At 39.3% G+C, this 27,867-nt stretch overlaps 1 protein-coding gene across 1 annotated transcript in view; it reads left to right on the top strand.

Annotated features, from left to right (window-relative positions):
* Positions 1 to 5,082: 5,082 nt before the first annotated feature.
* The window catches only part of Prkacb (protein kinase cAMP-activated catalytic subunit beta), a 58,288-nt gene continuing 35,503 nt past the window's right edge, over positions 5,083 to 27,867 (top strand). Inside the window, 1 exon segment of the mRNA XM_042054161.1 lies at positions 5,083 to 5,335. Within this exon segment, the coding sequence (XP_041910095.1) occupies positions 5,149 to 5,335 (187 nt within the window). The 5' untranslated portion in view covers positions 5,083 to 5,148.

The raw sequence follows: 27,867 nt of genomic DNA, 5'->3' as shown, positions 1-27,867 counted from the left end.
TCCCTTCTCAGACCTTCAATGGGGTTGAAGATTAGATAGTCATAGTTACCTTCCTCCTATGATTTAGCCAAGCTTATTTCTGATGCAAGATTTAGACTCCTTAAAGTAGAATGTTTATTAAAACATTTGTCATGTGTTCTTTTCTTAATATTGCTTATGTTGGTTGTAATTTTAAACTTGATATCTGTTCTTATTGTATATAGTTTTGTATTGGGTTTGGATAGCTCTTGTGACAAAAGGGGGAGATGATGGGGAACCTTGTTAGCCAACCTTCTTTAAGAGGTGGGTCTTAGTTAAGGTGTGGCTTTGCTGGGACCAAGGGTAAAACTTGTGCTTCTCCGTGTGCGCACTGTCTCTGCACCTTTTCCTGTGGGACATTGCTGTTCTTGGATTTCTCATTTCCTGTTCCATGAATTTTCCCCTTATAATAAATAAAATATAATTGTTTTATCATTAGCTAGCCTGGTTATTTCAACACTGTGCTCTTTCTGCAACTCCTTTCTCATCTGACTGTCAGCTTGTAGGAAGGCACCGCCCATGTTCAGCAAAGATCTTCCTCCCCAGCATTATTCCATGTCAGCTAAGTAGAAATGCCTTCAGAGATGCGCAAGGGGACCTCAGTAGTACGAGACACCTCTTAATCCATGTGTGCACACACAGAGAGAGAGAAACGGACAGTTCAGTTGTAATCTTTAAATGAAAACAAAACCTTCCTTGCTCATATAGTTCCCCCAAACTTTTAGGGGAAAAAAATAAGCGTCTCTTTTCAGAATCTCTTCTTGAAAATAGAAGACGTACATCTCAGCTTACTTTATGAAGTCATCTTATTTAACCTGATTCCAACAACCATACACAAAATCTGAAAGTTAAGCTGTTAAGCAGTGCCTGTTATAAATATAGGCCCAAAAATTCCTAAAGCATTGTTAGTAAATTAAATCCAGCAGTATATAAGAAGAATGGGAGGTGTTTCTCCTTGGCTGGTTCAGACAGAATTGAAACCATGGGATCTCATCAAACAATGTATCTTCAAGTCATCACTAAAAGCAGGAGGAAATTTGTTAGTTCAATAAAGAAGAGCTACCAAAATTATATCTACAGTTAACATAGTAAATGAAGAAAAGCTTTCTTCCTAAGTCATAAAATAAGACAAAGATATCTTATCCTTGCTTCTCCTGTTGAGCATTGCACAGGAAGTCATAGGCATTCCATATGGCAAGGAAAGCAAAGGTAGCAGAAATCTTGGGGGAACACTGCCCAAAATGATTAAATCTACATAGAAAATTCCAAGAAATCTACAAAAAGAAAAGAAGGGACCTAGTATGGTAGCACAAGTAAACTATTCAGTGTCAATATATAAAAGCCAGTAGTGAACAAGTGTAAAATAACATTAAAAATTGTTATGTTCTATTTCAATTATACACCAGTTAAAAGCAAATTTAAACCTTAAAAAAGACTTGAGTATATGTCTACCAAGTTATGTGTAAGTTCTCCATATTGAAAACTATAGAAAACTGATTTTTTTTTTTTTAAATCAGACAACCAGGTTAGTGCCAGGAAACTCTAGGATCCTGGACTGATTGTACAGAGTTAAGATGTTAGTTCTCTCAGTGAGCAAAATCCCAATAAAACTATAACATGATTACGTTTATAAAGATGACTAGATTGATTTAGCCCTGGTTTAAACACACACAGAGAGAGGGAGAGGGGAAGAGGAAAGGAAGGTGTGGGAACAGGAAAATGATTGGATGGGAGCTGGAAGATTTACACTGTAAGATGTTTAGGTTGACTAGCACTTCTGTGGCCTCCAAGTCAGTATGGTAGAGGTGAAGGGACCGACAGAGGTAGATGAAGGAACAGATCAGGACCCACAGAGGTGACCACTTGACTTTTGACAGGTGCAAAGGCAGGTTAATTGCTAGTGGATGTGTAAATTGTGGTAAATCCATACAGTGGAATACTTACTCATTAAAGGTGAAATCTTCAGACTCCATGGATAAATTGCAGTTACTATGTTATGCTAAATGGATTTCACATGCTGTATAAAGCCACTTAGATGACATTGTTGAAAAGGCAACAGTATATTCTAAACTTTTATTTGAGTAGCAAGGTCATGTCATTTGTCCTCCACGTGAAGGCAACATCATTACATATTAAATATGATTCCTTGTCCTCCTTAACCTTCAAACTTCTGTACATAATTTTGTGTGGCCCCAAAGTGGTTGTAAACATAGATGTAGACAACAAAACTGAACGGCTACAAGGTGACCACCTGAAGGAAAACATGCCCATGGCAGAGTCTCAGATCCCTGCGGTAGATCCAGTAGCCCACCATGTCCACCACCTCACCTCCACTTCCTACCTACGAGAAACTGCAACTGACCTGAAAGGTGTTTCTGGAGAATTATATTCATGCAGCCTAATGGCCCAGAACTGAGGCTTAAAACACCAGTGACCGTGGGCAAGTCGCTAAGGTTCGCAAGTGTGTGTCTGTCTTGAAATGGGCATGCTCAGCTGAGTCCCAGTGCACAGGGAGTCTGAGATAAGGGGATCTCAAATTCCAGGCCAGCTTGAGCAACATAGCAAGGTCCTGTCCAAAAATACAGTTTTTGAAATATCCGAGAATATATCTCAGTTGATTCAGTACTTGTTTAGAACGTATGAGACCCCAGGTTGAATCTCCTGTAAAGGACACTGGGTCGGTGGTGGGAATCACATAATATTGGTGCTGTTTCTCATTTATAAATATTTTCTGAACCTGAATATCACAGTGCAGATCTTCTTGTATATGGTAAAGTACTTAGCAAATACATCATTAGTGTTTGATATTAAATATAAGAAACGTGTGTGTATGTATATATGTATGTATTGCTTCCCACAGCAATCAGAGCAAGCTCACCTCTGAAAACTGCTGTTGTTTCTTGTAATTACATTTCAGTTGGAGCTGCAGTTGTTTCTCTCAGGCAGTAGATGCCAGTAGAGTTCTTCTAAAATAAAAGACAGATCCTCTGAGCACCTCCATAGCAACAGCTTCCTGGTCATATTACCAAGAAAAATATTTCAGAAACTAAATATTCTACATTCTGCGTTGTCTTTCAAACAGAAACAGTTTTATTTAAATAAAAAAGAAAAGCTTTCAAACATAGTATTTTTTAAGATACTCAGTTTGTGAATTTTACTTTTTTGCTATAATAATTGTTCATCTTATGTGTTTTAGTTAAATGAATCTCATTTCATGTTTGAAATGTGGGACTTCTGTATTTAAGCAGCATCAAGCATAAGTGGCTAAATGTCTGTTAAAAATGAATATGGCTCAGCTGAGATGTTACACTCAGTTGTGTTTGACAAGGGAGCACCGTGGCTGTGGTATCTGGGGAGGCCAGAGAAACAGATTAACAGTTGTCGGTGGTGAGGAAAGCAGGGGCAACACGGGTGATTTTGGAAATTTGTTTTTGCACTTAATAAGCACGAAAGAATGAAGACAAACTTTGATTGTAGAGCGCTATGAAAAGTCCAGTAATGTCACCACCATTATTATCTTTACATAAATTACTCAGTGCTGTCTAGTTCATTTATAAATATAGTCCTATTATAAGTAAGAATATTTTCTAATACTGGTGATTTTACTTAGACCTTTAGAGGCCTAACAGTGAATGTTTCACTTATATGTTTATTGATCTTTAACAATGTACATTGCACTTTACAAATTCAGGTAAGACAACAGGGTCACGGGTTGATAAGCAGCCAATATTAATATGAAATGATAAGGGCCATGGAAACAGGAGAGCAGTTTGCTTTCCTAAGAGTCATGTAGAAGTGCTGTGCTGGCAAGGTGACATTGGCGGTGAGCGTGACAGTGAGTAGAATTCTGTTAGGAGAGCAAGTCAAAGGAATTCAGAAGCTTGATCCATTTTGTGCTTACTGGTCACTCTGTGCTCTGGATACTTTTAAACACTGCAGGCTCCATCCAGTCTTCTGTTTCATGTAAGACAATGGCAGCTGTTAATAAATCACTGATTATACACATTTGGTGATTTTTGGCAAAAGCTACACATTTTTAAAATTAATCATATAGTTATTTTTTAAAGTCTTTCCCTTTAATTTTCCCTATTTCTGGCATTTGAACTTCCAAAGGAAAAAACTACACATCCTGACACACATGATATCAAAAGGCAAACCTTCAGAATCCTTGTTAAATGCCCTCCAGTACCCTTTATCCTGCAGACTGGAGATGGTAAATTTTATTTGCTGTAGGTAATGTTTCTAAGATCATTATATCAGAAGATCAAGGAAGCAGCAGTCTCCTGTATTAAGAGTTTAACATTCCTCAACCAGTTGGAAGAAATTCTTTTTCTCTGAATGAAAATTTCTTGGTATGGCTGACAGCCAATAAAATTACAACCTATGGTTGCCATATGATTGTCTTCCAAAATTTAAATCTGATTTTTTTCTTGTTTTTTCCAAATGTTAGAGTTTTGAAATGTATTATTTATAGACAGACACATATCCAGAAATAAATTTGATAAGTAAAACTGGTATGCAAAATTTCTGTAATTCCCCTATGTATTAAACTTAAGTGAGTGAGTTAGCAACTTTGAGTTCTTTGAAATTAGTTCAATTTTTTTTAGTTATGACATATGTTATCAGTTGTTTTTTGAAGGAATCTTGTCACATCTAGTCATACCAATTTTGATGAAATGTTAACTGCTTATAAAGATTCATAAAGTCTGACTATCTAGGCTGACTTCCTATAAGCTAATTCTAGCATGTTAATATTTGGCCTCTAGTTACATAGGGTTGTAATACATGTTTAACTAGTTTCCCATATTTTGCAAAATACTTATTAACCTGCTCTGTGAACTTTTATACTTCCTGTGCTCATTCCCATGCATATTCCTATCAGAATCATAAAAACCTCGAGCCTTTTAGCAGCTGTGGCAAGGTTTAAAAGTGTGCATCTCTGGCGGAGATGAGGAGTTTGGCAGAGGAAGGCTCGGTAGTGTGCTGTTTTATATTAACAGGAAGCAGCGGTGGTGGTTTGCAAACCCTGCAGACAGGAAGTTTAACACATGCACAGCCCTTAGCTTCTCGATAGGAAGTTGAGCTCCTTCTGGAAACATTCGCAGTGACTTTAAGTGTAAATGCACGTGAATGGCAGCCTACAAAGAACTGTCCTGCAGCCAGCACACGGGCACATCCACAGCCCTCCAGAAACTGGAAGGCTTTGCTAGCCGCCTGTTTCACAGGCACTCCAAAGGCACCGCACATGACCAGAGAGCAGCTCTGGAGAATGACAGCCTTCGGGTCTCTGAGCAGACTGCCTTATGGGACAGATCAAGTAAGTGTTTTGTTTTGTTTTGTTTTGTTTTGTTTTGTTTCACCGATACATTGTAATTAGTAGCTAAAGTGCTTGGGGTTTCAGAATCAGAAGTAAAGAATCCAGTTTTGTCTGTTGTTTTATGATTTGCAGAAGGACATTTTTCAAGATGATGAGAAATTCCATAAAAACTTAGTAAGTTGAGCTGAATCATGTGTAGTTCATTTTTTAAAATTTTATATGACTTCCTTAAGTCAAATATCAATGATAAAATTGTCAGTGATATTCTTAAATAATTTCTAATATATGTCACTGTTGGTGTTTTTACTTTTTATTCTGAGGTACAAAATACAAACAAATATAAACAATGGCCTGATTACTTTTCAGTTTCTTTTATTTATAACTAACCTTACATTTGTTTTCATTTACATTTTATTGGGTTTGTCACTTGACTTTTTATGAATATGTGAAAGTTATTACAGTTGTTACAGAAAAACCTTTTAAAATAGATTATTAATCTATGTAAAATTGTACATTTGTTACATGATTGAGATCAAAATCTTTCATTTTTGCATTTTATATCATACATGAATATTACTATAGGCTAAACAAGTTGCTTATTGTATTACATTTCTTCGGAGCCTGTTAAAGTTCAGACTTGGTGTTTCGCTAAATGATTTAGAAGCTTTGATGGCATAAAGTGTAAAGGCTGTTTCACATTTAAACAGCACTAGTGCTCTGTTCCCACGTTAACTAGGACCCTTCCTAGTAAACTAGGACTGCCTTGTGGTTAAGGAGAGCAGTGGTTGCCCTTGTTTGCTGTCATCAAATAGAACTAGAATTTGCCTCTTTGTAGTCATGGATTCCAAAGCAGTTAAGGAAGAAAACTCATTTTTAAAATAAAAGAAGAATGTACATGTAGATTGCTTTGAGGAAGATTAGGCTAAGTTTTACTGCATCCGAATTGTTTTGTGACTCTTTGAAGCTGCTCTAGAGAGAATGAGCATGTTTTTGTATAAAACTATCTTATCTTTAACACACTCTCTCTCTCTCTCTCTCTCTCTCTCTCTCTCTCTCTCTCTCTCTCTCTCTCTCTCTGTGTGTGTGTGTGTGTGTGTGTGTGTGTGTGTGTGTGTAAGGGGTGGGGGGGGTGGAGGAGTGAGTGTGGGGGTGTGTTTTTACCCAAGATTTCCTGCCTCAGCTTCCTGAGTGCTATGATTATAAACCTGCACTATCATGCCCAACTTCTCAAAAGATCTCACTAGTTGGATTTAATCGTCACTGCATAGGAAGTTAGCAGGTGAAGAGTCTCTTGTGTGTCTAGTTCATGGACTGCTGAGAACTGCAGCAGCAGCACAGGCTACAGCAGGTCTCTACGGCCTGGTGCCTGCTCTGTAAATTGCAGTCTTATAAACCTTTCTGGAGATATTTTGTGTTCTTTAAAAGTATTTCTAGTTTCAAACAAGGAACAAATCAGAGTTTATTTTCTGCATTTGGAAGGAATGTAATGGAATTTAATCATTGGAGTTATGTTTGCACTTCACTGAAAGGGCTGGAGGTGTGTGAGACCTGTATACTTTCTGTAACATTTTTAAATGCAGCAATAGAATACAGTCTTGTGACAGACACATGACTTCTTTTAGAAAAACAGACTTTAAAATGCTGGGGTTTTTTTCTCTATTGAAAAGAAAAAAAAAACAAATAAGGCAGTAGTATCATGGCATACAAATATAATGACATTTGGTCATAATTGTAGCTCTGAATATTGAGCTTGGTAAGAAATGGTTAAGGAGCAACTGAATTCAGTACATGTTCCTCCACCCTCTTCTCCTTTTCATATCCTCAAAATATTCTAATGGGCACCGTGATTTTCCATGTAAGGGGAACACAGTAAGCATGGCCTCTTGGCTGTCAGTGTAGACGAGAGGATGCAGAGATAGAAGCTGCAATCCTGCCATCTCTGTACTCCGCATTTATTTATTTTGTGCAATGAAAACATTTTTATTTGTGTATATGCTAACAAAGAGTTTTAAAATGAGTCTTTGGGGGTGAGAGTGGAAACGCGTAAGTGTAGAAGTCAGGGGGCAACTTGCAGGAGCCAGTTCTTTCTTCCTTCCTTCATGTAGGTCCTGAGATTGGACTCAGGTCAACAGACTTGGGGACAAATACCTTCCACGTGAGCCATCTCACCTGGACAAGGAAGAGCTTTTGACAAGAAGGAGTTTTCTGGCAAAAAGCACTGCTGGAAGCTACTTTTGTGGAGTTCACTGGCAGGGCTTGTTTGAGCAGAAAGAGAAGACTGGTGGAGCTCCTGACACACCAGGAGAGCATTGCCCCCATGTGCTAAGTGTGGAAATCACACTTGAAAAATTAGGTTCATGGACTGTTGAGTAAAGATGGAAGGCTAATTTAGGCAAACATGGTTTTGGTTTTTGAAACAGGTTTTTGTTTTTTGTTTGTTTTGTTTTTTTATGTGACTCAGATTGACTCTGGACTCATTATGTAGCCCAGACTGGCCTTCAACTTGCTGTAATCCTCCTGCTTCCACCTGAGTGTAAGAGTCATACCCCTCTCATTAGATGACAGATAACAGAGGTGGTAACTTCAGTTTCTCTCTTCTCCAGGGACATTATTTGTAGGAATAGATATAGAATGTAAGCTACAGAGTTGTTTTTGTGGGTTTCAGTTTTAACTCTAAATTAACAGTAACTCCTCATTGGTAACTTAACATATGGAATAGCTATTTCCTTGCACACTTAAGTTCAAAGTAACAACATAGGATTTCTGCTTTTCGTCCTGGCTCAGAATAAATGGGGTTATTGACATTCATTGACTTGTGTTCCTAGAAAATTTGTTGTATTTCTTTTTGAAATCTTTTTTGTTGTGATTGCAGTTGTATAAAACTGAAAGTAGGAGAAGGGTTGCGTGTTGTGAGCTGTTGGTTTCCACACTTAGCAGTGTCTAAACTGGAGGAGCATTTGAAAGAGCAGTGTGCTGATACCATCACACTGTTACCTGTCCTTCCTACCCAAGAAGTACTTGTCAATTTCTGTGGTGGATGCAAGTTCACTTTAGTAAGTGAAGATTTAAATACTGTAATGAGTAAGTAAATGATTTCGGATATGAATTTTCTCGGTTAGAACTAGATAACTCAAGTGACTGTAATAGACTAATTTATCACTTTTACCCTTTTGAAGCTCTTTAAACCCAATTTGTTAGTCCCTCGAGTTTGTGTAATTGTAACTTCTAAATTACTTTTTATCTCTTTCACTCAGCAACTATTTTATGAGCTGATTGATTATAATCAATTTCTACTCATATGAAAAATCTTTTTGAATATGGATTGTATCATAGTTTATAAGCTGTGGTTATCAGGGTCATAGATATAGCTCAGGGTTAAGAGCACTTGCTATTCTTGCAGAGGACATGGCTTCAAAACCCAGCAGCCATATGACAACTCACAACTGCCTGTAATTGCAGTTCTAGGAGATCCAAAGATGTCTTCTGCCCTTCTTAGGAACTAGGCACACGTGGTACACATACACATATGCAGGAAACATTCATACACATAATATAAAAATAAGTCTACAATTATAAATCTACAATTATAAAGATTTCAAGGAAGATTAGATGATTTTTATCCTCAGAAACAAGAGTAAGAAGAGCAGCCAGAAACAATGTAATATTTAAGGCACACTAACATGCAGAATGTTGGGCTGTAATAGTAGAAGCCAATAGGAACTCTATTTCTCACCACTCCCAGGGTCTGTGTGAGTGCTGCTGGATATGGAGGGTAGGCAAGTGATATTTCCATCCCATTAACGTCATTTTTTATGGAGAATCATAGTACGACACCTTAGATAAAGAGCCGAAAGAATTTGAAACATGCAATTCAAAAGTTAATTTGCTTATTCTTCTACAGGGAAGTGCATACTTTTCTGTTTGGTCTTTAATTCAAGCTAATGCTTTTAAAGCTACAGTGAATATGGCAGTTTATAATAGCTTTTCTGTTTTTGTTTTTGTTTGTGTTTTGAGCCAGTGTTTTTCTGTGTAGCCCTGGCTGCCATGGAACTCGCTTTGTAGACCAAGCTGGCTTCAAACTCACAGAGATCCTCCTCCTGGCTCTGCTTCCTGAGTGCTGGGATTAAAGACATGCACCACCTGGCTTGATCCCCTTCTTAACGGTGTTTGTTTGCAGTATTCTGATGGGATTTCCTTCTAGAATTTCTTCCAGTAGTGAGGTTTGGTCATAGTTAATGTTTCAACGGCTCTCAACAGGACTGCCAGGCACCTGTTCCTCCGTCTTTAATTCTTATTAGAATGCACGATTCCTTTCTTCATGTTCTCTTCCTCATCCTCTACTCACTTGTAGTAAGGCTTATGGGGTTGGAGCTGTGTTTCTGTCAATCCTCATGTTATGTCTGTCTGTACAGTTTGATTTTTAACTTCCTGGAGGTATAAGGAGTGTGGGTTCATTCTGACAGTGCTACCCTGTTCTCAGTAAATGCTTTATTTATTATCTTAACATTTTGTATTTTTTAGGCTTATGCTAATAAAATCTTTCTAACTTGTTCCATTATGGTTTTTGCAGTTTCTTTGAAAGGTTTATGGGTTTTCACTAAAATGCCAAAATGCTCACCTGACCCTAACAAATACTGTATTTCCAGGCCAGGCACTTTTCACTGTTAACTGTGAGTTTTGATCATGATTTCTTAGTAAAAATTCAAGTAATCAACTGTTACATTTACATCATTTACAACAGTTACATCATATTTCTTTGTATCCAAATGGAGCTGATTTCCCACTCTTCCCTCAAACTCAAATACTTACCTATTTCCTCTTTCTATTAATTCTTTTTCCTAGATGTTTTATACTACTGGAATTATATAGCGTATAACGTCTGTTTCTGACATCTTTCATCTGCGTTGTGTCAATAGTTGCTTCCTATTTGTTGCAGAATCTACTGTATTGGGTGACAAATTTGCTTTATCTGATCTGTTTTGTGATTGACTAAAATAAGTATTGTTTCTAGATTTTTGGCTATTTGGATGATACCAGAAACATTTAAATGCAAGTCTGTGTAGACGGTTCTTCTTTCTCTCTTGAGTAGGTATATAGGTGAGAGTGGGGATAAAATAATTGTGTCGCGCATTTTCGTGCTCTTCAGAAATGGCCAGTGTACTTCCCACAGTAGCTGTGCCGTCTCGTACTTCACCTGTGATGTAAGAGTCCAGTTTCTGCGTGTGGTCGTCAGGACTTGGTATGGTCAGTCTCATGGAGTATAGACAGTTTGAGGTTTGAACTGGTATTTTGCAGGATGGTGTTAGCTTCTGTGTCCATAATAACTAATGGTATTGGTTTATTTTGTATTCTTAGAAACCATTTGTGTATCTGGTTTGGATACTGTGTATTTAAATATTTTGTTCACTTTCAAAATTAAATTGCCTTCTTTTTCTAAGTCTTAAGAGCCCACTATATATTCTGAATCCAGATTCTTGTGAAGGTTTGCAATTCACAAACCTTTGCTCTCGGCTTCTGTCTGTGAGGGGGAGAGGTTTGCTCTCGGCTTCTGTCTGTGAGGAGGGGAGGTTTGCACTGCAGTCAAGTCAGCACGTCTTTCCTTCCTTCACACGTTGTGCCTCTCGTGCCAGACCTTAGGACATCTTTGTCTTACCAAAAGTCATTGGTTTTTTTTTAATCTGTTCTTTCCCCTATAAATCTGACTATGTTTTCATTTCTGTATTTGCTGTGAATTATGGAGAGAGGGGGGGGAGGGGAGAGAGAGAGACAGAGACAGAGAGAGACACACACACAGAGAGAGAGAGACAGAGAGAGAGAGAGAGAGGAGAGAGAGAGATTTTCTGGTTTTTATTACTTTATTTTTTACAAAAACTTTCCTTACTGCATTGAACTATCTTAATTCCTTTGCCAAAACTCCCTGAGAACTGTGTATGACTGTTTTTACAAAACTCCCTGAGAACTGTGTATGATTGTTTTTACGCCAGCCACATTGGTTTGGTCACAGTGAGTTTAAAGTAAGTTTTGAAATCAAGTAGTGTATTTCTTCTAATTTTGTTCTTTTACCAAAATTATTTTAGCTATTCAAAGGCTTTGCCTTTCCATACAATTTCTGGATCAGCTTGTCAGTTTCTAAAGCAAAGCCTGCTGACGTCTCTGGATACTGTGTGGAAGCTATAGGTGATTTGGGAGGATTTGTCGTCATACAGTGACATGCCTCTCCATGTCTTCAAATGACAGAGTTCATATCTGAGATCTTTATTTCTACTAATGTTACTGTGAATGAAACTCTTCAGTAATTTCACTTTTGGATTCTTTCCTGGTTTTTTATAATTATTTTTAGTAATTTCTTTATTAATTTAAATTCTTTTCAGATTGGATCATGTTGTCTTCGCATAAAGCTTCTTACGTGTGTGATGATGGAGGCGGGTCTTCTATCAATCTGTTGAATTCATTGGTTAATTAATAAAGAAAACTGCTTGGCCTAATAGGTTAGAAAATAGATGGGTGGAGTAGACAGAACAGGAAGAAGGAAGTGAGGTAGATGGCTCAGACAATTGCCCTGCCTCTGCTCTCTGAGCCAGGCGCGATGAAGCTCCAGCCCAAGATGGACGTACGCTAGAATCTTTCCGGTAAGACACCACTTCATGGTGCTACACAGATTATTAGAAATGGGTTAAAGCAAGATGTGAGTAAGAGGCTGAAAATAATGGGCCAGGCAGTATTTAAAAGAATACAGTTTGTGTGTTTTTATTTTGGGGCATAAGCTAGCCGGTGGCCGAGAGCAGGGCGGCGGGAAGCGACCCGCAGCTCCACACTACAGTGTGAATATCTTTAGTATTTCCCTTCATGTCCTTGGCTTTACACAGTTTATGCCCATGAGTGCTTTGTGCCAGGTCTTAGGAGGAAGACAGTCAGTCTTTCACTCTAAAGTGTGATGTATGCTGCTGGAATCTTCTCTCCACCCTCAGTCCAGAAAAGGCCCCTGGAGGCTCAGCTGTTGAGAGGATTTTATGGCTGTTGGAGTTCTCAAACTGCTGCTGCACATGCGTGGTCATGCTCGTCCTTTGTTCTGCTAACGTGTTTTATTATTTTATTAGCTGATTTTTCAGTGTGGAACTATCTTGCTCCATGGCCATGGAGTATAATTCCTATTACAGACGTGCAGGGTTTGGGCAGAGATGTTTTTGTCAGTGGAGTATACTGAGCGGTAGTTTGCTTTAGGGCTTTGCCCAGCTTAACTTTCAGCCCTCAGAAAATGAGTCACAAGTGTTCTTTGCTCTAAATTCTGTATAATTCTGAATACTCTGTTTGTTAAAATTGGTGTTATACTTGATAACTTCAGAGTACTTATTCAGGAACCCATTTGGATTTTAGCTTTCAATTATGGAAGAAAAACTAAATTATTCTGATATTTTTATTTCTACTTCTTTCTGGGTTAGCTTTTGGTAATTTGTAACTTTTAAATAATTTATCCATTTCATTCATCTTAATTCTGGTAATTTGTATTTTTTACTAATTTATCTAAGTCATCTTATATGCTTGGCCTGTGTCTTAGTTAGGCTTTCTGTTGCTGTGAAGAGACACCGTGACCATGGCAGTTTTTATAAAGAAAACATTTAATGGGGTAGCTTAGTTTCAGAGGTTCAGTCCATTGTCATCATAGTGGGACAAGGTGGCACGCAGGAAGACATGGTGCTAGAGAAACTGAGGGTTTTACATCTTGATATGCAGGCAACAGGAAGTGATCTGAGATACTGGGCATGGCTTGAGCATATATGAGACCTCAAAGTGACATACTTTCTCTTATAAGACCATACCTACTCCAGCAAAGTCACACTTCTTAATAGTGCTACTCCGTTTGGGCCCATTTTCTTTTAACCACCACAGTATGAAATTACCCATATTTTTTTTAAATAATCTTGTTTCTCTAGCCTTGTGATGATCCTGTTTTTATTCTTTAATTCAGTCATTAGTATTTTTGTCATATTTAAATGTTCCTCAGTCTAGTACTACTGTAGTTCTGTATTATTGGTGGGAGTTGCATTTTTCAATCTCTTTCAGTTTTATTAATTGTTTCTTCTGTTTGCGCTACTTTCCCCTTTAAGAAATAAACAAAATGGAAGAAATTATCACCTGGTAGTCACCCATGATCTTGTATTTTCACAGTTGGTTCATAGTAGGCAACACAGTTCTATGAGATTGTGGGACCTCTTAGACATAGGACACCTGTGACCAATATGAATTCCCGGAGCATCCCCAAAATGGTTGTATGTCATTTCCTTTCTGTGCAGAATGTTTCCTTATTTCCCTTGGGATTTCTATGTCATTCATTGTCCCAGGATTTTAGGATTTCAAAAATCTTTCTCTTGTTGATTCTTTAATTATGCTCTTAAAAATTATTGACTGTAACCATTTAGTGTGTGTGTGTGTGTGTGTGTGTGTGTGTGTGTGTGTGTGACTGATGTGTGCATGCCATGGCACAGATATGGAAGTCGGAGGACCAGCCACTTACACGGAGTTGTTTCTCTCTCTGTGGAACTTTGGGATAGAACTCAGGTCATCAGGTTTGGTGCCAGATGCCTTACCACTCCGCTATCTTGTGAGCCTGAAGAACTTGATGAAAGACTGTATTTTAAAAGGTTGAGAGCCTTTTGAATAAATCACCTACCTTGTTGTCTTACATGTGAAGACAGCATTTCCATCTACATTGTAAAATAATCACATTCTGCTGACTTATGGCGCTGTCTTTTATGGATTGTTTAAGGCATTATACAAATTTAGTTTATCCTTGCTCATTGCCTGTCTAGTTTTTAAAGATTTATTAAGAGAGTTTTGATATCGCCAAGTCTAGTCATGCTTCACATTGCTGAGTTTCCGTGAATAGAGAACCACCTCTGTGGCAGCAGCTCCTTCAGATCATGGAGCTGAAACATTTGTATTGTGTAGTGACTGTAGCTGTCCTAATCCCATAGTTCAATGCATTGTTCATGTGTTTATAGAAATACTGCCATCGACAAATCTCCTGCTCTGACAATTGTGTAAAGGTACAGCACATGTAATTATAGATCCATGTAATGCTTGCTAATGAGAGTAAACAGATTTGTTGCTGGCTTACGTGTTTTTTGTGCTATACTGTTTATTGTTATTTTAGAACATACCCTCTGTTTATGTATTAAAAGAGTCTCTTCTGAAGCAGTACCCAGGCTATGTGAGCAGCCACCTCTTAGCTCACACTCATACTGCATTGCTGTACGGCATTATTTTCTCTCATGTTTGATTTCAGTCTCTTATCGCCATGCTCATCATGCACCTTAAACACGGAATACCTTGCCACTGTTGCCAGTAAGAGACCACATCTCCTGACCTGGGAATGAACGAAGTAGCTAAGGACTACATAGATGGAAAATCAGTGAGAGTCATTGCTTGTTTGTTGCGTGTTCCATCCTGTTGTGACTGTGATCTTGACGAACAAGAGCGACCAGACAGAAACTATGGAAGCAGTGAAATGAGCAGAGATTCCAGAAAGGACTCTCACGTTTATTTCCCTCTCAGCACCACGAGGTTCTTAACAATCACATGTGCAATGTAGAAAGGAAAGTCTGAATTTTACAGTGATGTTAGATTTTCTACTAGCTCTGCAAACATGATTAAGAATTTACTACAGACTTGAAAGTGAGTGTATCTAGGTGCAGACACAAAGACAACTGAGGCATTAGGGGAACCCCACAGTGAGCTAGCTGTAGAGGGAAACTGTGTGCCAGGCATCTGGTGGAGCAGCTGTGGCGGAGCAGTAGACTGCTCCAGTGGCTTAGGTGTGTTGGGGGAGGGGCTCTGTCTAGGTGTATGAACACTCCCTGATGTGAGCACAACAGAATTGTCACAGACACATTCCATACACTGCATCCGTGCTGTAAACAGCACACGAGTGTAGTTGTTAAATTACCTAATTCTCCCTTCAGTCTGTCAGTGTGCACTTTACAGCGGCTCTTCTGTTCAGTACAGAGAGGGACTCAGTAGCTACTCCCCAGATATGTCGGCTGTAGAATGCATGGTCTTTTGTTTCTCTAATATTATCAATGAAAGGATTTCCCAGTATCAGTGTAGACACTCTAATGTCTTCTGGTTATTATTGTGGTGAGGTGTCTTTACCCCTTTTCCTTTGTTCCTGTTTCTATTTTCAGACTTAAAGTGTCTCTGTGCATTTGTGTGGACCTTGCTTCCTAATCAGGTTGATAATTACTGCTTTTCATTTGTTTCTTTCATTACATTTAATGTAATTGTTGACATGATGGGTTTATATTTTGTTTTATTGATTTCTGTTTTATAGATTTTGTTCTTATTGTTGATTCTATTTTCCCTTTATAATGCCTTCATTTTTATTGAGCAAACACAAATTACATCATTTGAAAGCCTCTGTTGATCTTTTTAACTGTTAAAATATTTTTAATATACTCTTCTTTGTTTTTTAATAATTTTATATAGTAATTGTCTTCTTCAGGATATTAATTTACATAATTTCTAGTAAAATAGAACAACTTTGCACTAACTAATATGATAAATTTATTGTCTAAATATAATATTATTTTCATATATGTTATGTTTGTACATTTTGTAAACTCATACCTAGCAGGTTTAAGATTTGATACTCAGCATCATGCACGCACTCACATATGTAAGAAGATATGTATAACCATTATATGTGTCTATATGCACACATTTGTATATATAGATTTTTCCTTACTGGTTTGCCATTTCCTGTGTTCTGAGGACTCGGTTGTGCATTTCTGCTTGCAGCACGTGTCCTCTGTTGTGTCTGTTGCACTTCTGTGGACAGTAGTTTTCCTGGATATACAGTTCTTGCTGAGCAGTTGTGTTTCTTGTTTCTCCTAGCGTTTCTGTGCATCATCACTGTCTCCTAGTCACTCTATTTCTAAACAGAAACTAACGCTCACTGCATTGCTTTCCCTTGTACCTGAGCCCTGGTTTTTCTCTTCCCGCTTTGAAATTTTTTACTTGGTCTTTATTTTTCACTTGACTATGAGGTGTCTAGATGTAGCTCTTCCTGTTTGTTCTACTTAGTATTAGCTTAACTATTTGCTTCACATGGTTTATGAACTATGGGTTATTTTTTTTCAAATTAGGGCATTTTTAGTCATTATTTCTTTAAACATTTTTCCAGACAGTCTTTGCTCTTGGTTCCTATTAGATGTGTGTTGGGCCCTCGGTATTAAATATAGTTCTAAGACTGTTTCCTTTTCTTGGTATTGTTCATATTTCCAGTCTATCTTCAGCTCACATTTAAGATTAGATCTTTTCTGCTTCTGAAATGTGATGTCAGAATTATAGTGAGTTTACATTTTTCATATTGACTTGCCAGGTCTCTACTTTCTGTTTTTCATAGTTCTCTTTCTGTATTGAAATTTTCATATTGACTTGCCAGGTCTCTACTTTCTGTTTTTCATATTTCTCTTTCTGTATTGAAATTTTCATCTGTTGTATCATCTCATCAACTCTGTGAACAGTTCCCCTTCATTTCATCCAACATTTTACTAAAAGTTTGCAAATATTTTCTAAATTGTACATAAATCCCAGTTCTGGGACACTTTCTGTTAACTACTTGTTCTTCTCATTATGAATCATATGGGTTTGAACAAAAATTGAGTCCTTAAAATGAGATATTTGTAGTAGCTCTGTACTTGGCTTAATTTTTTGCTTCAATAATTGGTCTTTTTATTTAAACATCTTTAGTCCAGTTTGTAGATTTAGTTTCCTTCATGGTTTGTGCTGCTCGTCTCTGAATTCTGATTTTATGTTATTTACTCTTGGTTTATCTCTTGCCCTGAGTCCCAGAATTCAGTTGATATACTCCGTCAGAGGGTGTGCTGGTTGAGCTGTGCGGAGGGGGGCAGCACACGTGTGGGCCATAGAGCTTTACATTTGGGATCTCAAATGGGGGTCATAAAGTCCTATGCATCCAAGGACTTTTAGAGAGTTTAGCTCCTTTCTGTCTTCTCTCTATTTCCTTCCTAAACCTCTTGCTAGACCATCAGTCTGCTGTCCATTTCTGCCAGGGCATCAAGCTAAAGGAGCTGGGCATTTCCCCCACTGACTCCTCACAATTTGCCTTCTCACTGATAGTATTACATGTTGGGCTTTGGGCCCTCCTCTCACAGGGCCTGTAAGCCTCCCAGGCCAAACTGGAGGGATGTGAGCAGACAAGAAGCCACAGACTTTAGTGTTCTTACCCAGAGCGCTGTGGTGCCTCCTGATGTCTCTCAGCTTGTCTGTGCTTAATCTGTACCAGAGCAGTGAACCTCCTTTCTAGCAATTTTGTTCAGCTTGCTAGTTGTTTCTTGGGGAAGGCTCCTGACTGAGTGTCCATCACCACAAGTCCTGCCTCTCCTGGCAACCTTAAAGGGGCTGCTTCACCTGCTGAACTTCTGCCTCACAGACATGGTTCTCGAGGCCCTTTGGGTCATTAGTGGTACAGACTTTGGTCAGTGAGATTAGCACAACCCACTCGTCATGCAATCCAGCCTCCCCACTTTGCCGTACAATCTGTCCTCTGAGTCCTGTTTAATGGGAGGAATGTCACACTTGAATAATGATTACCAGTAAATTTATTGTTTGTTGTCTCTTTCTTAAATATCTGGTTAATATCAGCTACTTAATGCTGAATTTAATGAAAATTTACAAATGTTATTCCCTGATTTTCCTTTATAGAAGCAGGTTATGTATAGCATTACATTATGCCTCTCCCATGATACAGAATGTTTAAACGGTTAACATTTGTGCTGCAGTATAGCTTTTGGCTCATGAAAAATGAAAGCTGTCAGCGATCTGGGCAATAAGATTCATCGCCAATAGTCACTAGCAACAGCACAGAGCACTCTAATCGCGGCGAGGTCCGCAGCTAGCAGCACGAGCTGCTGTAATGAAAGGCGTCTAGGTGCAGTCATTCTGCTGTTTGCTTCTCACCGGATTCAGCATGGGATTGTGTGAGTATTGGAAGAAAAAATCTTAAAAATATCTTTGAAAGATGTATAAAAAGGGTAGTTCAGTGCTTAAATGTATAGAATGTTGTAGTTTGGGGATCATGTTGCCCTAAAAATAAAAAGGCATTTTGTTTTGGTTGATTGAAGCTTTAGGAAAGCTACCTCTTGGTTAGAGGAAACTGATAAAGCTGGTCTAATGTTGCCGTGGTAACAACTTGTGCTGTTACAATTGAGAATATCGTATACATTCTGGTTCTCATTTTCTTCCTGCCATTTTGAGTGATTCTGGAGGTATATGAAGGAAGCTAGGATAGCTAGCTGGGGGGTAAAGAAATGCTAAACCTGATTACATAAAACATCTTTGGCATTATTCTGTTATCTAGGGGTACCTCCTACTGGGCATTTAGGCTTTGCTTGTGGGGGCTTTTCTTTTTAAAACAAAAGAGAGCTCTTGGTGTTCTGCTGCCTGCTCCAGCGAATGTGTTTACACCATCGCTCTGCCTCCGGAGATTAGCATAACTCCCTTTGCTGCTGGGCTGTTGTTCTGAGCAATATGCTCTGGAGAGGTTGGCTGTCATCATGAATGGTGAGTATGGTCTCGCAGACTCTTCAGCTATATATATACATATATATATATATATATATATTTAAAATGTTTAATTGCAAGAGGAAAAGGTATTTATGTGGAGATTGTGGTAAATGACGTTTGTGTTGATGCTTTTAAAGTAGGCATTATTGTAAAGTGCCTTTAAAAGCCATTGAGAACTATAAACAATAACAGTGTTGATAGCCCAGCATTCCATTTCTGAGTGTCTTCATGGTTTGATTGCTTGTATTCCCTAGCAGTGCTGTTGTTGACTGTGTTGTGTTGTAAATTAGTAAGTAGAAGACCCATGCAGTACAAAGAGGTTTTTATTTTTGTATATGATGCTTGAGATAATCATATTTAACTTGACTTTAATTAGTTTTATTATCCAAAAACTATTTTTTGTTGGCTTCTTTGGGGCTCTATTTTTAAATTCTAATCCTGAAAAATAAGATGCTGCCAAAATTTTATAGATTTTGGGGGGGTTGCTTTTAATTACAATTGGTTTAGACTAGTGAAATAAGGATAAAATAAATGTGTTTTGACTCTGAGGGCTTTGTTAAAATTATTTTAGGAAAATTTTTTATGAGACTATATACATTTGCTATGATTATTCATTTTTCTAAGCATGTCCAAAAATGCTTTTATTTATTTTTTTCGAGAAAATCTGCTGTAGTATGTACTGCAGCTTATCACAGAGCAGGGGCTGTTCACTTCAAGCAAACCTGCAGCTAAAAATAGACATGCTGCTGCTGTCAGTGAGTGTTTGCTCAGAGCATCGCTCATTAGCATCTCTGCTGAGATGGAAAGACTGGGCCAGGTGTCACTTACAGAACATTATGTGACCCTGTGATAACAGGGTTCACACTTAAGACATTTGGGATTAGGTTCTGGATCAGAAAGATTTGGGATTTTATTGTATAGTGAAGAAATTCAAAGCCAAAGAACCTTTCTTCCATAAGCAGTGATGACTTCACTATAGCCAGGAAACACTCATCCTGCTGCAGTAACGCTGCCCATGCTCTAGAGTGCATTTGATACAGAAGGGGCTGTTTTCTATGTAAAATGTTAAGACTCGACTGGACAGTTATATTTTTGTTTCCAGAGTAGCTATTTCTGACCTAACCCTTGAAATCTTGGCTGATACTGTGAAATCAATATGTTGACTTTTCTAGGATTTCTACAAATATGAGACTGCATAGACCTGGTTGTCTTTATTTAGTTGAATAAAGTCATGTTTCCTTTGAAAGCTCACACATAACCTTAGTATCTTCAGCCACCACTGTAGTGTTGTGAGGATCTTACAGTCTGATGTGTTTAGCTGAAGACACTGCTGCTGTTCCTCGCTTGTTTTATTTTTCTTTCAAGAAAGCTGTGGGTTAAAGTAGTTCATTACGTGATCTTGTATGTGGTCTTACAGCCTTTTCTACTACACTAAGAGTGGAATAACAAATGGACATGGGCTTTTTCAAGAATGTTCAGTCTCAAATAATTTCACTCATTCTGTGACTGAATGCTCTAGCCATTTCAAAATATAGAAAAATACAAAAGAATGTGGCTTCATTAGTGAAAATAGTCAAATATTGGGCCTTTTTATCTGAGTCTGGAATTACAACGTGATGTTTGTGTCTGTGGCACACACAGAGCTATGTTTGTGGAAAGAGCTTTAAAACTATTCCTTTCTACTTCCGGATGATTAGATATTCATCTTCTCTGGAAATCTGGCTCTGGCTCTCTCAGTGCTGTGTTTTCTGAGTGATCTCATCTATGCCTACGCCTCTGTCACTACCTGAAACATCCATTCCAAGAGTCTGTTTGTTCTTTCTCTCTTAACATCTGACTGTTCCGTCATCTTGGGTCCACATTTCTGTTAATGACCCCACAACAGGATCTTGGGGTTGTTTATAACGCCTCTTTAGTTCTGTTGATTGTACATCAGGTCTTCTCCAGACGGTATCACCGGGAAGGCCTTTGGCGCTGGTCATTCTGTCTCTCCTATCAGCACCATTTTCTGACTAATTTGCTGTCTTCTCCCAAGCTTCCAGTGTCGTGTCTCTTCAGATAACTCTCCACACTGAATTTTAAATGGAAATAAGTCCATTTCTTAACCCATTGTGAAACTTGAAATTCTGTAATTGCCACTGAACTAGAGATTAAACTCCGTAGCAGGCCAGGAGAGATCCACAGCTTTCCCTCCTGGCCTCTGCATATGAGGAATGCTCATATGAGGAATGCTCTTTCCTATTTATGTTCTTTGTAGAAATCATGAGGATCACCCCATGCAGTACTCCATTACCAACTCTGCCAGTGATGTTTTTGTACCTTCAAGCAAATGTATGTGTAACAATATTTTTTTAAAAAGGATATTATGTACTTACCTGAGAGTTCCTGATCCAGAGCTCCTAAGTGACAGCCTTTCTTTGGCCGTCTGTGTGCTTCTACTAGTTATTCCAGTGTCCCAAGTGAAGCAAGGAAGCCACGTTAGAAGGCTACGTGAATGACCAAGTAATATTCATTAGTTATGAATCTGAACACTTGTGTTATATTACCAGGGAAAAACATCAGCTGTATGAGCTGCTTCAGAGACACAGTAATCAGTGTTCATATGTCTGTCTTGAAACATGAAGACAGAAATGATGCAGAGACTAAATTATACTTATCTACTCTTTCATCTCTCTGGCATTAAAAACTGCCTGTAAATGTAAAAAGAGCCTTTACTGTCCTCTTTTAAGTGGTTTTTTTTTTTTTTTCCATTTGGTGAAGATTTTCTCCTATTAAGCAAATTTTGTGAAGAAATTCTAAAGGAATTCTTCCAAAACTCTGTTGAGTTCCATGAAGCCCTTTGACTGTAAGACGTAGAGCCTTCTCGGGCAGGAGCAGTATACACAGACACAGGTGTTGTCAGGATGCTGAGGTGTTGAGTTCCAGGCAAAAGTAATGAAGCTTTAACAAGGACCAGCACTAGGGCTGGTGAAGGAGCCTGGATCATAACACCTTTCTCGGTTTTGCTTCTAAGATCACATGACTTTCATTTTCTCTAGGTCTGATGTTCTAGCATCACAGTATGTAACGTAGGTTTCTGTGCTGTTTGTGCAAGATGGAGCTTAGTCATCTGACAGATGCAGCTGCTGTGCTCTCCTGGCTCACTTACCTACAACAGAACCAACAGCACCGTTTCAGAACCCTCAGTGCAGAGCAGGAGGGGCAGGTGGGCGGAAGCCTTAGTTAATGGGTGCCTGGTTACAACTGGATGAGGGAAGGAAGCACTGGTGCTCTGCCCACAGTAGGGGCAAGAGATGATGAGTCTGCATTTTGTTAATTCAGTGGAGAAGATTTCTTATGCTCTCACTGCAAAAATAAGGCATTTGAGGAAACAGATATGCTCCCCCTGAGTTGCACATTATCCAGTGTATCCATAGAAACACCATATGCACACAGTAAATATGGACAGATCTTATGTGTCAATATAGAAAGCTTCTAGGTGAGCTTGCATCTTGGTCTAACTTAATTGAGCGTGAATCTGAAGAAGAAAGCTTGATCTTCTGTGGTTCCCAGAAACGCTACAGACCTGAACAGGAATAAGCAGCTGGTTAATTTCTTTTTCTTCTGTTTGACTGAAAACGTAAGACCAAAACTGTGAGAGCTGTTCAGCAGTCCTGCAGCTGAGGAAGGGCATTTTCCCAGAAATGGCCTAGACCAGATGATGGTCACCCTCTAAAGTCTGCTTTACTCTGGAGTATTTGTCTCCAAGAAAGAGAAACAAGCGTTCACCTTTACTGTCTTCCCAGGATGAGGCTTGTGGGAAAGGCTACCCTTTGCTTTGGCGCACAAGCAGCTCTATCGGGACAGCCAAGAATTCATTAGGTCATTGCAAAATGAAAAGATGACCTTTGTTTTCCTAGTATGACAGGGTTTTCTGTTGATGTGCTTGGCATCAATAACCAGCAAGTATCCTGTAGTCCTGAATACTTATATACTTCCTTCATGTTGTTGTATGAGTGTTTTTACCTTAAATATGCACTATGTTCGTACAGTAACCAGAAACCATAAGAAGGCATTGGATCTCCTGGAACTGGAGTTTTAGATGGTTATGAGCCTCCATGTGGGTGCTGAGAACTGAAACTGGGTCCTCCGCAAAAGCAGCCAGTGCTCTTACCTGCTGAGCCATCACTCCAGCTCCTGCAACCACTGAAAGTTGCTGGATTATTTAATAATGTATGTGCATACAGACAAAAATATCCAAGAACTTAATTCTAATAGCACCTACAATAGGAGGTGAGAAAATTTTTTTTTAAAAAAAATCAGCTACCTTATTTTAGATCATGTGTGAAGATTTTAAAAGCTTCCCATCATTTATGGATAAACAAGCAAAGTAACAATTTAGAGCCTAAAGAAGGGGCAATACATGATTAAAGGATAAAATCACCGCCTTCAAGAGAAAAGAATGAACTTATATTTAGAAATATTTGTTTAAAAAAAACCTACAGAGCCGGGCGGTGGTGGCGCACGCCTTTAATCCCAGCACTCGGGAGGCAGAGGCAGGCGGATCTCTGAGTTCGAGGCCAGCCTGGTCTACAAGAGCTAGTTCCAGGACAGGCTCTAGAAACTACAGGGAAACCCTGTCTCGAAAAACCAAAAAAAAAAAAAACCTACAGAGAGCATCTGAACTAATTCTTCAGTATTTCAAATGAATACTAATAGGACAGAAGAAATCAGATAAACCCAGAGGGGCTGGAGAGATGACTCAGCAGTTATGAGCCTTGGCTGCTCAACCTTAAGTACCTGAGTTAAAGTCCCAGCACCCACATCAGGGAGCATATGATTTCACCAGGTCCGAAAGCATGCTATGTGTGCATGTACTCACAAATACACATTGATATTTGCATACACATTCATAATAAGACAACTCTTTAAGAAAACAACAGAAGACTAGGATGAGAAGAAGGGGCTAAAATCAGGCAAGGGTAGAAAAGCAGCATCTTGTTGTGATCTGGAAAGATTATAAGAAAATGCACCTGGTTGTTGGAAGGTAGCCAGCAGGCTGCATTAGACGAGGGCATCCCATGACTTGTGGTTGGAAAGTGAATTAACTAGCTTGGAAAGCCCTTCCAGGATGTGACGGACATGAAAGATAAAGCTTCCGGTTGTTCAGACTGGGGAGCCTGCTCCATGGGTAAGAGATCTGTACAAGCATGAGGGAGGGCCTGAGCTTGGAATCGGACCCACATAAAAGTTCAGCAAGGCTTCGTATGCCTGTAACCCCAATACCTAGGGTGGAAACAGGTGGCCAGCCATTAGAGCCAAGACAACTTCCTTGTGGTTCAGACAATAACTCTGTCTCAAAGCAATAAGGTGGGGGTAGGGATCTGCACAGGCATCTGCATTCACGCTTGCACACACGTGCATGCACCGCACACGTAGACATCCAAAAATGAATGTAAATACGTGAAACTTTGAGATGGGAGCCAGGTGTGATGGTGGAGTCAGCAACCTAGGCTCGGGAGCAGGAGGCAAGTCTTGGTTCTGCAGCCAGATACTGCCTCAAAATAAACAGCGCAGCCACTGGTGCAGCAGAAATGAGAGCCTATGAAGTGATGAACTGTTATATAGAAGCAGGTCATTCTGCAAATTCACTGAGCAGTATTCACATGGGGCAGTAGTAACAGTAGAAAGAACAGGCTTTGGTGGTGGTGGTTGTTTTTAATTAATTAAGCAAACAGGCTTTTCGCTTTGGTGCCAGGGATCTCCACCACCACCACCACCACCACCACCACGCTTCACACATAGCGCGTAAGAAAACATCTTTAAGAAAAGTCCCTCTGCAAAGCAGAAGCTGTCATTGTGCTTTGATAAAACTAACAAAGATCCCAGCACCATGCACTTGCTGGTGGCAGTTTTGAATTTTAAGGGAAACAAATTGATCTTCCAATATCTAGGTTTTAAATCTTAAACTCTCGTGTGAAGCTTTTCCAGTGAGGAAAAACACACAAACAAAACAACAACAAAAGAGCTCCTTCTAAGGGGAAAAATGAAGATCCAGTACCTTAGAATGCTGAAGTACTGTAACAGGCATCCCTTAAGTAAATTCTAAATTCAAAAGAATTTAAAAAAAATTCCCATGGTGAAAAAAAGGGGGGAGGGGGATGGAAACAAGCTATAGATTTTCTTAAAAAAAAAAAACAAACAAACAAAAAACTATCTTTTCTTATTTTATGTACCAATCCCAGTTCCCACTCCCTCCCCACTACTCAGAGAGAGCAAGGCTTCCCATGGGGAGTCAACAAAATCTAGCACATTGCTTTGAGGAAGGACCAAGGCCTTCTCCACTATATCTAGGCTGAGTAAGGTATCCCTCCAGAGAGAATGGGTTCCAAAAAGCTAGAACAAGCAGTAGGGATAAATCCTGATCTCACTGCCCCAGCCATACAACTGTGACTCACATTCAGAGGGCCTAGTTTGGTCCTGTGCTGGTTCCCTCTCTGTCAGGCCAGAGTTGGTGGTCTCCCATTATTAGCTCAGGTAAGCTGTTTCAGTGGGTATCCCCATCATGATCTTGACCTCTTTGCATATATTCTCATTTCCCCCACTCTTTCTACCGTGTTGTCCAAAGGGCTTTCCTTCTTTTTCTTTCTTTTTTTGGGGGGTGAGGGGAGGAAGTGGTAAGACAGAGGCACATTATATAGGTCTAGCTATCCCTCAACTCACTATGTAGTCCACGTTGGCCTCAGACTCAGACAGATCCACTTCCTGAGTGCAGGGATTAAAGGTGTGCTCCACTATGGCCAGCTGAGGGCTTTTCTGTTAAATGTCCTCACAAAAGAGAAACCAAGTTCTTCCATCTGTGCAGCCTGGGATTGTGCTATCAGGACCCTGGAAGGATCTCTCAGTGTAGTGTAAGTTAGGAAGCCAACTATTGGCAAGACAGGAAGCTCACGTCTGGGCTTGAGTGCCTGGTTAGGGTGGGATGTGTGTGCTCACTCATGTGGTAGGGGCGGGATGTATGTGTTCATTCATGTGGGATGCCTCTTTTGAGCAGTCAGCATCAGCTGCTAACCCTCTAGGAGGCTTCAGGATTTAATGTATCTTAATGTTGTGGTCTATGGAGCTGCTAATGAAACACACTGTGGGGACAAATCCAGGCTGGTAACACATTGATCCCAGCAGAAACGGGTGCAGAGCCTCCATTAGGACAAGCCTTGACATTTCCTGCAGGTAAAACCAACAGTCAAGCTTCTGTTCACCATCCTAGAGCAAATTTCCACACTTGTGAGGGTCTTCACAAGAGTATCATGTTGTCAGATCTCAGAGACCAGAGTCTTTATGTGGTTCACCTTTTAAGATCAATGACAACCAGAATGAAAATCATATATGCCTCTAAGTCTCAAAATGCATAAGGCAAAACTGGCCTATTTGGGAGAAATTATAAAATATAAAATGTATAAATTATATAGAGATTTCTTACCTAGGAATCTCAGAATAAGCCAATATAAAGAATGCTTATAAGATCAATTATATAATCATATTCAACAAATTTCAAAGATGTGAGATATATTTATTTATTTACTTCCTTACAGTCTTGGACTTGGAATAATCAAGTTCAGTCAATAAAGGCTCTTTTACAAACACAAATGTGTTTGCTTATGAATTTACAAAATTCCAATAATTCAGGGGCCAAGAAGTAACTTATATAAATTAAAATTCAACTATATATTGAAATTAATAGAGTATAGCCAAAGTGGATTTTGAGATACATCTTAAGATAGATTGTGAAGTGCTCAGGAAAGAGCTGTACAAGCCAGTGAGTTTGTGAAAGTCCAGCATAGGTAAAGAGCCCAGGAGGAATGAGGGACAGACTTGAGTGGAAGGCAGTAGAACAGAAAATACAGATAACAGATATATCTTTTGATAGAAAGAATGTTTAGTTATTTTACATCCCAACTGAATCCCCTCCCTCCTCTCCTCTGATTCCCTTTCCCCTCCCTCTCCCCCCTTTCATTCCTCCTCCTCTTTCTATTCAGAAAGGGGCAGGCCTCCGTGGATATAAACAAAACATAGCATATCAACTTGTGGCATGGCTAAGCAACCCCCCCCCCCCTTGTATTTAAGCTGGGTAAGGCAATTCATATGAGGAAGAGAGTCCCAAGAACCAGCTGAAGTGCTAGGGACAGCTCCTGGTTGATCAAAGCATTTTTAAAGAACAGATTAAAACTGTACCCATTTATTCAAGCTGATCATGGGAGTGTATGTCTCTAATTCCAGCATTGGACGGACTGAAACAGGAAGATTGGCTTGTGTTCAAGCCCATCTGAGCCATAGCAAGTAGCAGTCTAGCCATGGGAACAGAGTGGGGCCCTGTCAAAACAAGACAAAACTAGATTAAAATTTAAAAATGTTTCAGTTCAGTAAAAGACTTACAGAGACTAAAGAAGGAATCTTGAATTCCGTTCGTCCCTGTGTAGATGTTTACAGAATGATAGTGTGTCCAGCAGCCTTGCCAGATTGTGGGTTCTAAGATGGCAGCAAGAGAGTCTCTGAAATTTTCTGTGTAAGCAACCGTGTGTCACCTGTGAATAATGGCAGTTCTGGCCTTAACCTTTTCTTGTCTCAGTGTTACTTTAGCTAACAGTACAGTGCTAGAGAAGCAGCGGGAGTAGGCATCGTCCCCTGCTCCTCACTGCACAAAGAAGACTGCTAGGTGGGACAAGTTAATTTCACGCCTTTTATACACAATCTCCTCAATCTGGGAGGTCCTCTTCCAACCTTGCTAGTTGGAGCAGCTCTGTCCCTCAAGACTCAGCACAGATGTGTCCCATGGTGCTTCACCAGGAACTCGTGGCAGACTTAAGGGCACTTGCACTTCTCCTCAAGGAAGGGTTTCTCTGTGTAACAGTCCTGGCTGTCCTGGAACTCGCTTTGTAGACCAGATTGGCCTTGAACTCACAGAGATCTAC

Source organism: Arvicola amphibius, chromosome 14, assembly GCF_903992535.2.
Source record: "Arvicola amphibius chromosome 14, mArvAmp1.2, whole genome shotgun sequence".
Taxonomy (NCBI): domain Eukaryota; kingdom Metazoa; phylum Chordata; class Mammalia; order Rodentia; family Cricetidae; genus Arvicola; species Arvicola amphibius.
The sequence above is the reverse complement of the archived record's forward strand: the minus strand, read 5'-3'. Positions and strand labels throughout refer to the sequence as shown.